The following is a 12,931-nucleotide window of genomic DNA, read 5'->3' on the forward strand; positions in this document are numbered from 1 at the left end:
CGCAAACGCACCCGCTGCTGACCCCTGCAAGAGCCCTCCCCGCCGCGCAGCACGCACGGGGCCCGCAGCGCTGTCACCGCCGCACGGGCAGCGGCGCGGCCCTACGGGTGCGGAGCCCCGGCACGCGGTGCGCCCGCGGGACACCCGGCGCGCGCCCCCGCACCCCGCGCGCCGCCAGCCGCCCCCGCGCAGTCGACCGCACGTGCGGGCGGTGAGCGCGGGCACGCGGCCGCTGGGGGGCGGGGACGGGGGGGGGGGGGGGGTGCTGGGCACGCGCAGGCGCAGCGGTCGGGCGAGGGGCGCGGGGCGGCGCGCACGGGGCCACGCGCGGGTGTGCACGCGGACGTGCGCGCGAGCCCGCGCAGGCCTGCACGGGCGGCGGAAGGAGGCGGAGGAGCGGGCGGAGGAAGAGGAAGAGGAGGAGGGGGAGGAGGAAGAGGAAGAGGGAGAGGTGGGCCAAGCTCCACCCCTTCCGGTGGCCCAGGTTCGGCCCTCGGCAGGGCCCAGCTCGGCTCGGCCCGTCCCGTCCGGCAGGTAAGAGCCGCCGGGCGCGGGCGATGCGGGGCCGAGGCCCCGGCGGGCTCGGGGCCGTGGTGCTGCCGCCCCAGGGCCCGCCTGCAGCCGCGCACCAGCCGCGCCGGGTCGCGTGCGCCGCGCAGAGGTCCGCAGGGTGACACCGGCGGTCACACCGCACGCACCCACGGGACGGGCTCCCCGACGGGCACGGCCGGCAGCGCAGGCAGCGCCGGGCGTGTTGCGCACCCGCGCACAGCCCTTCTCCCGGGCGCTCCGCAGAAACCCACGCGTGAAACCAAAACGGCGTCTGTACAGCGCGCGTTTACGCGAGGCAGCAGCTCCTGCGAGGTGCAAAACATCCCCCGTGGGAGCCGCAGGCACCGAGGCACCCACGCGTGCAGCAAACGTGTCCTGCGAGTGCAGGGATAGTTGCTATTCCCGCACCTCCCGGTGTGCGGGAGCTGTAGCCTGCCGGTGCATTAGAGCCCCAGCAAAGTCAGCGGGCCTTGCCAACGCACAGGCTGTGCAGTGGGACACACTGAAATGCTACGTTACACGAAGTAAAGCGCTTCCATGCAGAGGGATCTTCCCCAGGTACATGTATGCACGTGAAGACATGTTTATGCAATGTCATACGTAGATACGTATACATGTATATATTTTTAGAGTGGAGTCACATACTACCTTCTTAGGCAAATGAAGTCATGCTCCTGTCAAGTCCTCTTGTAATGACACGTTTTTGGTTTCCTGTGCCATCTTTAGCTTTTCCTGTACTTGCTGCCTTTTAAATGTGGAATACCAAAACTGTAGATAATGCTTGACAGTTTGCTCTTTATTTCTAAAGTTTTTACAGCTGTTAAAAGATGGGCGGTTTCTAAAGTTGTGAACAAAATGCAAATACTGGTCAGGTGCACCAAAATTCCCCGGGGAAGTTCCATGAACCAGGGAAGAATGAGGGGGCAAATATAATGGAATAAATGCCTCACAGATTAGTGTCATGAGTCTTCAGATTTCAAGCACTCGTATATTTAGGGGTCTGGAGCATCTCTCTTATGAGGACAGGCTGAGGGAGTTGGGCCTGTTCAGCCTGGAGAAGAGAAGACTGAGAGGGGACCTTATCAATGTCTTCTAATACCTTGAGGGTGAATGTCAGGAGGATGGGGCCAGGCTCTTTTCAGTGGTGCCCAGTGACAGGACAAGGGGCAATGGGCACAAACTGCAACGCAGGTAGTTCCATCTGAATATGAGGAAGAACTTTCCTTTGAGGGTGACGGAGCACTGGAAGAGGCTGCCCAGAGAGGCTGTGGACTCTCCTTCTCTGGAGACGTTCAAAACCCACCTGGATGTGACTCTGTGCAACCTGACCTAGGAGAACCTGCTTTAGCAGGGGGTTGGACCAGATGATCTCCAGAGGTCCCCTCCAACCCTGACCATTCTGTGCTTTTGAGGCTTGTTTTGAAAGTTTATAGCCTCACGAATACCATGCTGGGATAGATGCCTGTGACAGTTTATCTAAATTTTAATTTGCAAGTGGGGATCTTAGGCATGTGAATCTGTTGCTTATTTGCCAGTCCATGTATTGCAGGCAAATCTTACCTGTGTTTGTTTTTCTGATTTTTTTTTTTTTCCTGCAAGCTTTTTTCATCATTCAAGAATAATAAAAATACCATCGTTGGTGTTTCTATTAGATGATTCTGGCAAAATGATACTTAGGTGCATGCTTTCTGAAGGTAACATCAACTCTTTATAAATTTTGTTCCTCTCTCACGACTCTCTGGGTTAAAGCCCTCTCTCTGTTTATTGTAAAATTACTGTTGATTGCTCATTCCGCACAGTAACACCATAAATCTTTTCAAAAGAGTTTTAAGGACTGGTGTTTACTGAACTGGAATAAAATCTTTCTAATATAACTAGAAGCATCAGACTGATAGAGGTAACTTGTTTTTTCTTATTCCCTGCTCCCTCAGAATGACTGCCTTTTGCACAATGAAACTTTTATGTCAAGCAACTAGAAATCAGAAGAGATATGCAGAAAGATTCTTTGGTACTTTTCTGACACAAACACTGCAAAAGAGGGTATTTTCTCCATTCTGGATGGTGGTACCTGACCCTAGAAAGTCAACTGTGTTTGGACTTCCTCAACCATTTTGTACAGCTGAAAAATCTCACATGGAAACAAAAAAGAAAACAGCATTTGGAAGTGTTGGGCGAAGAATTCCCTATCGGATTTTGCATGTCATCAACCAGGATGGAGAGAGCTTGGGAAATATGCACCGAGCAGAAGCACTCAAACTTATGGATCAACATGACCTGAAACTAGTTCTTCTTCATGAGAATGCAGAACCTCCTGTATACAGACTAATGACTGGGCAGCAGATTCACGAAGAACAGCTTAAACGTGCAAAGAAAAAAAAAAATTCAAACCCAGGTACGTACATTGTTGACACTACAACACTGAGCGCTTTGAAAAATGCTGCATTAAAAGTGGTTCCAGCAGATGAATCCTCTTACTTGCATTTGTGTAAATCCAAAGCAATGTCACTGCAGTCCAGGCTATTAAGGATTTGCAGTGGTAAAAATAAAATTTTGGATTAGTCTAGTCTTCCAGAGAAGCCTTCTATTGCCTTCTCAGGATTTACTATTTTGGCATCTGCTGGCTTTTTTTTTTTTTTTTTTTTTTTAATATACATATATATATATGTATACACGTGAATATAACTAGATGCTGGTACACTGAATTTCTGTTCTATTATAAAGCAACAGGCAGTTTTTACAAACTGAGCAGCAGATACATCAATACAATTACATAATTTTGTCACCAGTAGTCAATGAAACATTCTCTTCCTGGCTTGCTGCTAGGAAGACAAAGTCTGGAGCCCTTTCTTCTACTGACTAAGAGAACCACTTTTTCAATATTGAATGCTTTTTTAGTGTTTTTTCTTAAGTCAGCCCTGCTCCAGCAGTTAACAAACTGAGTTTGACAGAGAGGTTTTAAAAAAGGCATCTGACCTTGTATCCTCTTTCCTTATCCTCGCACTAACGAAAGTATCTGTGCTTTGGGTAGAGTTCTGATTTAGAGGACAGTACTATCATGGTAGTGAGTTTTTCTGTTCCAAGCAACTACAAAAAGATTATGCAAATAGTAACTACTTTAGAGAATCTTTAAGGAGGAAGAGACCACAAATTTTTCAAATATATTACAAGGCATTGTACTTCCAGTTCAATATTGCACTTCACCAGTCAAGAAAATGGGCTCAAGGTGAAGAGCTATCTAACTTCAGATCTTCTGCATTTAGCTATACTACGCACAGAACGTAGGAATTTACACACTAAGTCTCTAATTCCAGACGCAATGCTTACCTGTTTATCTTTGTTAGACCTGCACTGTGGGTGGTATGAACAAAACTGTTAACTAAAATAAAAACACTTTCTTCTGACCATGAAGAGACTTCCCTGCGTGCCTCAAGCATGCAACTCAGTCTCCCAATTAGGTCAGCAAGTGTGAGATACCAAGTAGCCACCTTCTAAGGTGAGTGTAGTGCATGCTGAGACGAGACGGGATGCTTTGTGTATGGGAAAGCAGCATGGGGAAGGGTGTTAAGTAGACAAAGCACCATAAGCTGTTGGAAGAAAGCAAGTAACACAGGTTTGTCAGATGTTAAGCCAACAGTTTTAGTTCTGTTTTAAACAGGGGTGGTTCAGAAGGAGTTATCCTTTTCTTCAGCTATTGCCAAGAATGACTTAGAGACCAAGACAAAACAAATAACACAGTGGATTGAAAAGAAATACCATGTCAAAGTTACCATCCGGCAAGCAAAAGATAGCAATACAGACATGGTAAGTGGACTCCTGAAGGTTGGACCAATCAATTTCATTATCTAGCTTTACTTAATATTAACTTCCGCCGTTCAGTACTGCCATGGTCTTTTAGTGTATCATGTACTGCTAAAATAAGTGAAGGTCTAGGTCCTGTGAAGGTAGTGGTTGCCTCACCTTAAGCTACATCTGTTCAAACACCACTGTTCTAGAAAAGTAGTGCCGTGGAGGCAATTCAAATACGATGCTTTCTTAAGAACTAAGAAAAGTTGTAATACTGACGTTGACAGTGAAGTCTGAGCACTTCCTACTCCTTTGCAGCAACCACCTTATTAACTGGGCTGGTGAAATTTTCCTGTCTATGCCTTAAGCCAGTTCACCCACAGAAAAGTTTAATGGTATGGTTTAAAAAAAATTGTGCTGTATTTTAGTTGGTTTATTTGAATAACCTAACTGTCCTTCTGAATATCCATTTGTGCAACTGGGGCTAAAGTTAGTAAGACTAGAAGACTGGAAAAGTAAACATCTATAAAAATGTTAGGGAGCTGGTGGCAACTTGCTCACCAATATAAATGCAGGGCCTTGAGACTTGTCATTGCATAGATGTCTTTTTTTATAAAGATTCCGTGTAAGCAATTTTTTCCCCCCCTTTTAATGTGTGTAGTGAATTAGGTTTCCTTCGTTCTCTCTACAAGTTGCTGGAAAAAATTGTGTTATCACTTCATCCAAAAGGAACAAAACTTTTTATAGGAAGTTGGTTGAATTCACAGGGAAAGAGTAGCAGGAGGAAGAACTGGCTATGGGAGGGAGCAGGACATTTCATGACACGGTCCAGATTTAGGTTGTCCTTAAATTTAAAAGCTTAATCACGAGCTTAAGTGTTCAGCTTGTTATATGAAGGCAGTGCACCACTCAGTTCAATATTACCACATTCTGCTATAACCTTAGAACAATACTGCCCTTAAGAGGGAAGCCCTTTAATAATATGCCTGAATCTAGTGGAAGAGGAGGGTGGAGATGAGAGTCAGATGCAGTCTGCTTTCACAGACACCTTTAAACAGCAAAACGAGGCAAGTCACAAATTCAACCCAAGTGCTAGGAAATGGCTGAATCCCTCTGGTGACTTTCCTAAACCTGCTTATGAGTAAAGAACAAATGGTTAGGAGAGGACAAACTGAACTGCTTAAAGCAGCTAGCTTGTTTCAACTAATAGCTAAACCTGTGCCGTTAGAAAAATATTTCAGGCTGTTCTCTACATGTGTTTGTGCATTTAGTCCTATTTTTCTCCTTTGTTTTAGTTCATGCTTTTTGATAAGATTTTGGAGACTGTGTCGGAGAAAGCCACCTATCTTTCCAAGCCAAAAGTTACTAGAGAAGGAGTTAGTACCTGTATTTTCAGACATATGTCTGACAAAGAGTTGAAAGTATACCGGAAGATGGAAGACAGAAAAACAGTACAGTAAAGAAAGATGAAAATGAAGATTTGAAGTTAAATGAGTTGCATCCGTGACTTTATGAAAAGGTGTAAACAACATTAACTTTATTGTTTATAGTTTTGTGGTTGTTTTTTTATTTTTAAATAAATTACTGTTGAGCTTTGTGCTGGTCATTCCATGAAGAATGTTGTCTCCATTAACCTTTACTGCAGAGTCAGAATTTCAACAGCTGGTATTTCATTTTCCATGGGTTTATCCATTGTCTTGCTTTCTGTCACAACTGCATCCTTTCCTGGCTGTGTTTTAGGAGGAATGTAGCCACTCAGGCGAGAGGCTAAGCTCCTCTTAGGATAAGAACGCTTTGCCTGGCAGAAATAAATCCAGAATTAGCAACTTAACATATCTATGGAGCAAAGACTACTAATGTGGTGAGGAAAGAAGAAATCAATGAATAGGCCAGCACTGCATTATTTAAAGGAGCTTCAGAAATCAAGAATCTTCCAAATTAAGTGGATCACTGGCCTTTTTCTGACTTTAAGTCACATTCTAAAACACATAATGTTTACCCTCCTCTGAAGTGACAGGGTATGGTTGAGAAGACTTTTTCAAGAGTATTAACTTACTTTCAAGTTCAGCTTTCTCTTTTCAGGATCATGTACAACCGCATGCCTTGCTAGGCTCTGCTACAGTTACAAAGGGCAGGGGGAAAAAAAAAGTTACATTTATTCTTTCAGATTATGTGATTTAGATTTGAAGAGTTTAAAAAATATATACCTTCATTGCAAACACTCTTCCACAGTCTGGATAATCACAAGAGAATGGTTTTTTCTCCTCATGAAAAGAGAGGATATGGCTTTGAAGATTAAATACAGTTGTGTAAGTTCTCCCACATCCTTCTCTTGGGCATCGGCAGACTTCCCTCTCCACAGCATGTGTTTTTTGATGCTGCTTGAGGTAATCTTTCCGTTTAAAGGTTTTGTGACACTCACTGCAAACTATTGACTCTGAGTGGGAGACAGACAGGCAGAGTATAAGTTAACAGCTGCTTACAGGAGCTCAGAATCAAAACCTAGTAGTCCTCTAGAACAATGCTAAAATCCACACGAAATGCAAGCAACTCAGAGACTGGAAGAGATTAATGCAGCACGAATTATCCAGATCTGAAATCCTGTATTATACAGTTTTCCATCAACAGGATCACAAAGCAAAGTTAGTATACTGAGCAGCATTTTCATCAGTTAAAGGTCTAGCCAGACTGATAACCATTTTACTGATAAAGTGTTAGTAAACAAGTTTGTCTAGGCACAACAAGTTGAAGAAATGAGTTCAGTAAGGACTCCTCTTCAAAATAGCAGGTTTTTTTCCTATCTATCAAAAGTTCTGTTTACTAAAGCATTTGGAGTTTACCTGTATGACTTTCTCTATTATGTTTCAGAAGCTCTGTCCAAGTTTTTCCAGTGTATGAGCAATTTTCTTTCTTGCATGCATAGCCTGTTGGACAGGACAGATGTTTACAATCGCAAAGGTTCTGACAAACATGGTTCAGTTTTACATGGGGTAACTCCACTTCTGGAGTTTGAAAATAAAAAGCCAGTATTCCTCCTCTCCTGCCATACTGCATGGTGATGAGACAAGCGTTCTGAACACAAATCAGAACATGAGAAAATCCTAACAGGTTTAACGAGGAAACCTCATATCACTGACACAAGTTGTCCAGAGGGGCTGTGGAATCCCTAACCCTGGAAACATTCAAAACTTCATGTAGACCTCAGCAACCTGGTCTGACTCTGCCTTAAGCAGAGGAGCAGGGATCTGGATCAGATCACTTTCAGAGGTCCTTTCTAGCCTGAATGATTTTATGAAACTCTCTCTCTCCTTGCTTCAGTAAAGCTACTTCCTCACTTTCACTCAAATAGATGCAAATAACTGGTAACATGTTATTTCTGTGTAAATATTTCTATCACATATTAAAAACAAACAAAAAACCCAAAAAAAAGATCTTGACCATACAGTGGTATTCCAGAGTCTAAAGAGACTCTACCATTCTATCAAGCAGACAGGATAGTTTTTAAATGAACCACAGAAAGGCAACACTATTTAAATCCTAGGACTGGAAAGGTCAAACAACTATGAACAAGTTCATGTCTTAAAAACGGAACATAATATGAATCACAGCTTTTTGGATACTCTTCCTAGTCCCTTGGGTTTGTTTTTTTTTCTAACACTGGGAAGCAGGTTAGCTGTCAATAGTACTGGAAGAATGGATAGGAGTATAGCAGGATTAGCTCAAACATAGCTCAAACCCCCTGATGATTCCACTCACATACCTTTATACACAGGTACATTAATAACTTTAAAAATGCAAGTCTACATGTTTTGCAAAGGCTCCATAGGAAATTTGTGGCAGAACTGGCAACTGATCCTAACCTCTAGAGGTGTAAGCTAGTGCCTTAACCATTAGCCCTTGCCCAGAAGACCAATTATTGACAAGGAAGCACATTAAAAAAAGTGACTGGAGGAATCCCAAACTCTGTTCAGCCTGCCACAAGTACACTGTAAGTGAAGACTGCAATGCCTTGCAACTGTATCTCATTTGACTATTCAAAACCCCTGTTCTTTTTTTAATCTCTCTGGATCACTAAGCCCAGAATATTTTCATGGTTGTTATACTCCCTGTACTGGTAGAAGTCCTTTTTGCTTGCTAAAACATAAATGAAGCAAGAAAAACCGTATTACCTTCATGTGTCTTCTCATGCCGCTTTAGTCGACTTGGAGTAGAAAAGCACTTTCCACATCCTTCATTATTACATCTAGGTATAAAACCCACTAGTTTAATTTCTTTCACTGCATCCACTCGTATTTTGTTCTTTCAGTCAAGAACAATTAAGGTGGACAAAATAATCCAAGTTTCCCCATGCCTAGAGATCTGTTGTGCCGCCCTCCGCCCCACCTTGTAAAAGTAAATTCCATAATGTGTTTATAATACAGGACTCTGCTCCCCTTGTGAGTTAAAACTATAATTTCCACATCTACAGCAAGTTAAGATTTAGCTAAAGAATCAAGCCCCCATATCATCCCTACACAGCAGGCTCTTCAAACATAAAACAGAAAGTGGAGGGGTTTAAGTGGCTTGTACAGACCTATCAGCCAGAGCAGCAGCAGCAGAGCACTGACAGTGTTTTTGTGCCTGCTACCCAGCCATACTAGTGCACTGAAGCAGAACACTCCTGTTAAGTGTGTTCCACCTGTAAGAAATAAGACTGAACTTCGCGTTCATCAGACCTATACTGATGTGTCATGTAAATAACAGAGTTGCAAGGCACAGCTTCTCAGACTGCTGTCCAAGCCTCTACCTTTTTTAAGCTACTGCTCACTTCAGTGTTAGCCAAGCCACTGCTTTTTAGTGGAAAACAGAGGTAGCTGCATTTTTCATTACCATGCAAGCTCCTATGCCTGTATTTCAGAGTGTGTGAACTAAAAAATTGGGGGTGTGTGGTGTGTTTATTTTTCCTGTGAAACTGTAATAAACCTTAAGAAAAAGTCTGGAATGCTCAAGTTCCAGAGCACCAAGATTGCTGCTCAAAACAGGCTACTGAGCAAAGGACTAGTACAAGAAATGTACTTGTGGCCATGACAGATTAATTAATTTCATTTTTTTAAAATGCCACATCAATCAAAAGGTTGAGAAAAGGCACCTTTTCTCATCTGCAGTGTTTAAATGGAATTGTTAAAAGTTCATTATTAAAATTATCCACCTACTTGAAGGGAGGTTCATTGGTGTGGTGACACTGATGAACTTTAAGTTGTTGATGTTTCCTGAAAGACTTGTTACAGCCTTCAAAGTCGCACTATTTAGGAAATTAAGTTATCATTAGAGGCCAAATAATGACAGCCCAGTTGACACGTGTTTGCTGAAATCCCAGCCACAGTATTTGAACTCACACAAGTACAGCATAACAACAAGTTTAAGTATTTCACTAGATATAAAAAGGAGCTTGTTTAGCTTCCACTTTACAGTATCAAAGAGAATTACTCACCACATACTGCTTCTGCTGATTTTGATGCTTGCGCTCAGTGTGCTTCTTCAAGTTTGATTTTGTTCCAAATTTCTGATTGCATCCATCAGCTGTGCACCTGCAAATGAACTGCATTTTTTATTATCAGTGACTTGTTTCACTGGCAGATACAGAAATCATTGCACAAGAGGAATACATGAGGAATAACTGAAACTCACAACCCAAATATAAAAATTTGCTTTAAAGACACAAAAAAGCCAGAGGCTAAGTTACAATCAAAAGCCACATGAAAACACAGCATAAGAGATTTTCAATAAAACACATAGGAATTCCCAGCTCCTAATCCATGACATGCAGCTATTAAGGGCTTAGTAACAGGAGATAACTGCCCATCCTTCTTTTAACTCTGCATTCTAGGGAGAGATCTGCCCCTTCCTTTAAGCATCTATAACGGATCACTGCCAGACAGGAGTTTTAGGCTCAGGAGATTCCCCACGTCTCGCAGGCTGTTACAGCACTACACATGATACCAGAACCAGGCTTGCAGCTCTATGCCACCCTCACATCGGTTGTAACTCCCCTGCATCTCCATGAGGACAAGCGTAACCCACTTGAAGAAGTTCGGCCTTACTCGAACGGCTTTTCCCCGGTGTGCGTAAGAAGGTGTCGAGCGCGGTGGAAATCTCTGGTGAAACCTTTACCACAGCCATCGTAATCGCAGACATACGGCCTCTGGAGGGGAGAGGGCTGCTCTGAGGCGGTGACAGCCGCCGGGGCCGGGCTGTTTCCAGAAGGCTGCCTCCCTTCAGCAGGCCGCCCCGGCGGCGGGATTGCAGGCACAACCCCCCGACCCCCACGGCGCGACGGCCGCCGTCATGAGGCGACGCCGGGCACCCAAGCCCCCCCAGGGGGCCAACGCCGGCAGGGGCCCCGGGCGAGCTCCGGCCCCGAGACGCGCAGGCCGCCCCCCGCCCGCCGCCCCGCGCCTCAGTCACACCACCCCCCCCATCCCATCCCATCCCCCATCCCCCACCCCCTGCCGACGGGACCCCGAGCGGCAGCCCCGCGCCTCAGCCCGCCGCCGGCGGCCCAGCTCCGGCCGGGCTCACCTCGCCCGTGTGCCGGCAGAGGTGGGCGTCCAGCCTCCAGGCCTTGTTGAAGGCGGCGTCGCAGTCGGGGAAGGAGCAGATGAAACGGCAGGCAGGGCGCGCGCTCCCGCTGCTGCCGCCGGCGGCGGGCGGGGACGCGCGCGCAGCACCCCCGCCCTCCTGCGCGCCCCCCGCCGCCCGCTCGCCGGCCATGCGGGAGGGCCCGGCACCGGCTCCCAGCGGGGAACGTCCCCCGCCCGAGCCCCGCTCCCGCCTCCCTCCCGCCGGCCGCAGGGCCTAGGGGCGGGCGCCGGGCGGGCGCATGCGCGGTTTGGCGGGGCGCCGTCCCGCCGCCCTGCACGCACAGCCCGCGGGGGTCGCGGCCGCCCTTCCGCCCGCAGAGCCGCACAGCGCCAGTTTCCCCGCACCCGAGAGCCTTGTCCCGGGAGCGGCCCAGGCCCCGGCTGCGTTACCTCATGCACCAGAGAGCAGAGCACCCCCGTTGCTGCCCGGTGTGAAGGCCCAAAAGGCCTAACTCTGGGTCCTTCCACAGCACAGCCCTTCTGGGGCTGTAGGGACCTAAGGGCTCAGCTGCTTCCCCAGGGAGCTTTTCCAGGTGCCATGTCATGTCCCAGGCCAAGGTCCTACCCGGCAGTTCTGGTTTGTGTCCCTGCCTTGCCAGAGGAGCGGACAGGACCGCACGGTGCCAGCTGGCCCCTGGCCCAGGCCAGGGCGTTCTTATGCACCCAGCATCTTGCTGCACGCTCCCTACCACCTGCCCCAAAGCCCAGGCATCTGCAGCCCAAGCGGAGGTGTCCCTGCTGTCCGGGATCCTGTGGCAGCGGTGGCCTGCCACCCTGGCCTGTGGGCGTGCTGTTCCCTCGGGCTGCCTGAGGTCACAGATAGGGGAAGGGGACATGGGGCTTCACTGAGCTGAGGGGCTGTGGTGTCTTGCTCAGCACCTCCCTGGTACCTGACTTGCTGTACTGAGGTATCACATCACCTGCTCTGCTTTGGGCTATTTGAGCTATCGTCTGAGCTTTATTTTAGGAGATGTTCCCCCTCTGTTGCAATTCTCCACACAAAGTGAAGTGTGAGGGACAGGGGGAGAAAGCTGGAACAGGACTGTGACGAGCAAACCATCCTGGGGAGAAAAACCTCCTATTCCTCCATCTCTGTTTGTGTTCTGAGAGCTGGAAAAGCCTGAGCAGATGGCGGTGCTTGGGGCAGGCTAGGGAAATGGAGGAGGAAACAGAGGAATAAGGACTAGGAATCAAGTGCGTGGGGACTGGACAGGAGAAGGGACACCTGAAGATGGCAGGAGTGCTGAAGGAAGGGTTACAGAACGGCTGTGCCACAGCATGCTTCAGGGAGGGAAGCTGCTGGCCAGAAGCAGATCCCCATGGCTCTGGGAGATGCCTCTTACCTCACTCACCTGTAACAGGATTAAGGGGAGGGCTGAATCAATCAGACCCTCATAAAGCAATGGCCAGAAATCGCCTTATTTTTGAAAGGGAAGTCAGTCTGAAAATATCTCAGCTCATACTAACTAAAACCAAAACACTTAGAAGAAAAAGTTGTTGGGGTTTTTTTTCTTTGTCTCAGAATTGCAATAACCCACCCACCTCTGAAATATAAAAAAGAAGATATACATCTTTTTTTGAGACTTTGCATGAGGAAACACAATATTGCCCAAGGCCTCTCTAACACAGGCAAGGAAATAGCTTGCAAGGGAGAAAACTTTGGAAAATTTCACTACTGGCTAGACAAGGGACAAATATTAATCATGTAGGCTTTTGCTCTATGCAATGCCAGTTAGAGATTTCAGCAGAGTCCTCTGGGAATTTTAATCCAATATTGGAAATATATAAATAGAGGATGATTCCAGGCCAGAGAGCTCCTCATTGTGTTGTGCTGTTAAAGTCTTCTGAGGTGACTCCAGAGGGAGGATTTTGAAGAGTCCTCTAGTGGAGCTGGAAGGAGCAGTGGTGTCCCTTTCAGATTTGATCTTACCATTTTGCATTGTGGGAGGTGGAAGGTGAACCTTCTAGCAGGTAAA

General features: G+C 46.7%; 2 protein-coding genes across 4 annotated transcripts; one reads left to right on the forward strand and one right to left on the reverse strand.

The window, feature by feature from the left end:
- The first annotated feature begins 415 nt into the window (after window positions 1-415).
- Window positions 416-5,932, forward strand: MTIF3 (mitochondrial translational initiation factor 3). Of its 2 annotated transcripts, none has more exons than XM_027781561.2 (4): window positions 416-534; window positions 2,484-2,944; window positions 4,241-4,353; window positions 5,631-5,932. In XM_027781561.2, exons 2-4 carry the CDS (start codon window positions 2,485-2,487, stop codon window positions 5,793-5,795), a joined length of 738 nt encoding a protein of 245 aa, XP_027637362.1. In that variant the 5' UTR covers window positions 416-534; window position 2,484; the 3' UTR covers window positions 5,796-5,932. The 2 variants fall into 2 exon arrangements, with proteins under 2 accessions (XP_027637362.1, XP_005244739.2); XM_005244682.4 differs by having other exon boundaries at window positions 417-534; window positions 4,208-4,353.
- On the reverse strand, window positions 5,827-11,182 carry GTF3A (general transcription factor IIIA). Of its 2 annotated transcripts, none has more exons than XM_055802273.1 (9): window positions 10,894-11,182; window positions 10,416-10,516; window positions 9,806-9,902; window positions 9,528-9,616; window positions 8,505-8,578; window positions 7,176-7,259; window positions 6,543-6,772; window positions 6,392-6,448; window positions 5,827-6,133 (listed from the first exon to the last, which is right to left on the reverse strand). In XM_055802273.1, exons 1-9 carry the CDS (start codon window positions 11,083-11,085, stop codon window positions 5,972-5,974), a joined length of 1,086 nt encoding a protein of 361 aa, XP_055658248.1. In that variant the 5' UTR covers window positions 11,086-11,182; the 3' UTR covers window positions 5,827-5,971. The 2 variants fall into 2 exon arrangements, with proteins under 2 accessions (XP_055658248.1, XP_055658247.1); XM_055802272.1 differs by having other exon boundaries at window positions 6,392-6,451; window positions 10,894-11,180.
- Between the last annotated feature and the right edge of the window lie 1,749 nt (window positions 11,183-12,931).

The sequence above is a fragment of the Falco peregrinus genome, chromosome 4, assembly GCF_023634155.1.
Source record: "Falco peregrinus isolate bFalPer1 chromosome 4, bFalPer1.pri, whole genome shotgun sequence".
Classification (NCBI taxonomy): Eukaryota; Metazoa; Chordata; class Aves; order Falconiformes; family Falconidae; genus Falco; species Falco peregrinus.

What these genes read in the sequence shown, in the direction of transcription:
- MTIF3 (XM_005244682.4), top strand. Translation starts at nt 2,485, where the DNA reads ATGACTGCCTTTTGCACAATGAAACTTTTATGTCAAGCAACTAGAAAT. An exon ending in AAAAAAAAATTCAAACCCAG is followed by an intron (nt 2,945 to 4,207) that starts GTACGTACATTG and finishes TGTTTTAAACAG; the next exon opens with GGGTGGTTCAGAAGGAGTTA. An exon ending in AAGATAGCAATACAGACATG is followed by an intron (nt 4,354 to 5,630) that starts GTAAGTGGACTC and finishes CCTTTGTTTTAG; the next exon opens with TTCATGCTTTTTGATAAGAT.
- GTF3A (XM_055802272.1), bottom strand. Translation starts at nt 11,085, where the DNA reads ATGGCCGGCGAGCGGGCGGCGGGGGGCGCGCAGGAGGGCGGGGGTGCT. An exon ending in ACCGGGGAAAAGCCGTTCGA is followed by an intron (nt 9,903 to 10,415) that starts GTAAGGCCGAAC and finishes GTTCATTTGCAG; the next exon opens with GTGCACAGCTGATGGATGCA. An exon ending in GCATGAGAAGACACATGAAG is followed by an intron (nt 7,260 to 8,504) that starts GTAATACGGTTT and finishes CCTGTCCAACAG; the next exon opens with GCTATGCATGCAAGAAAGAA.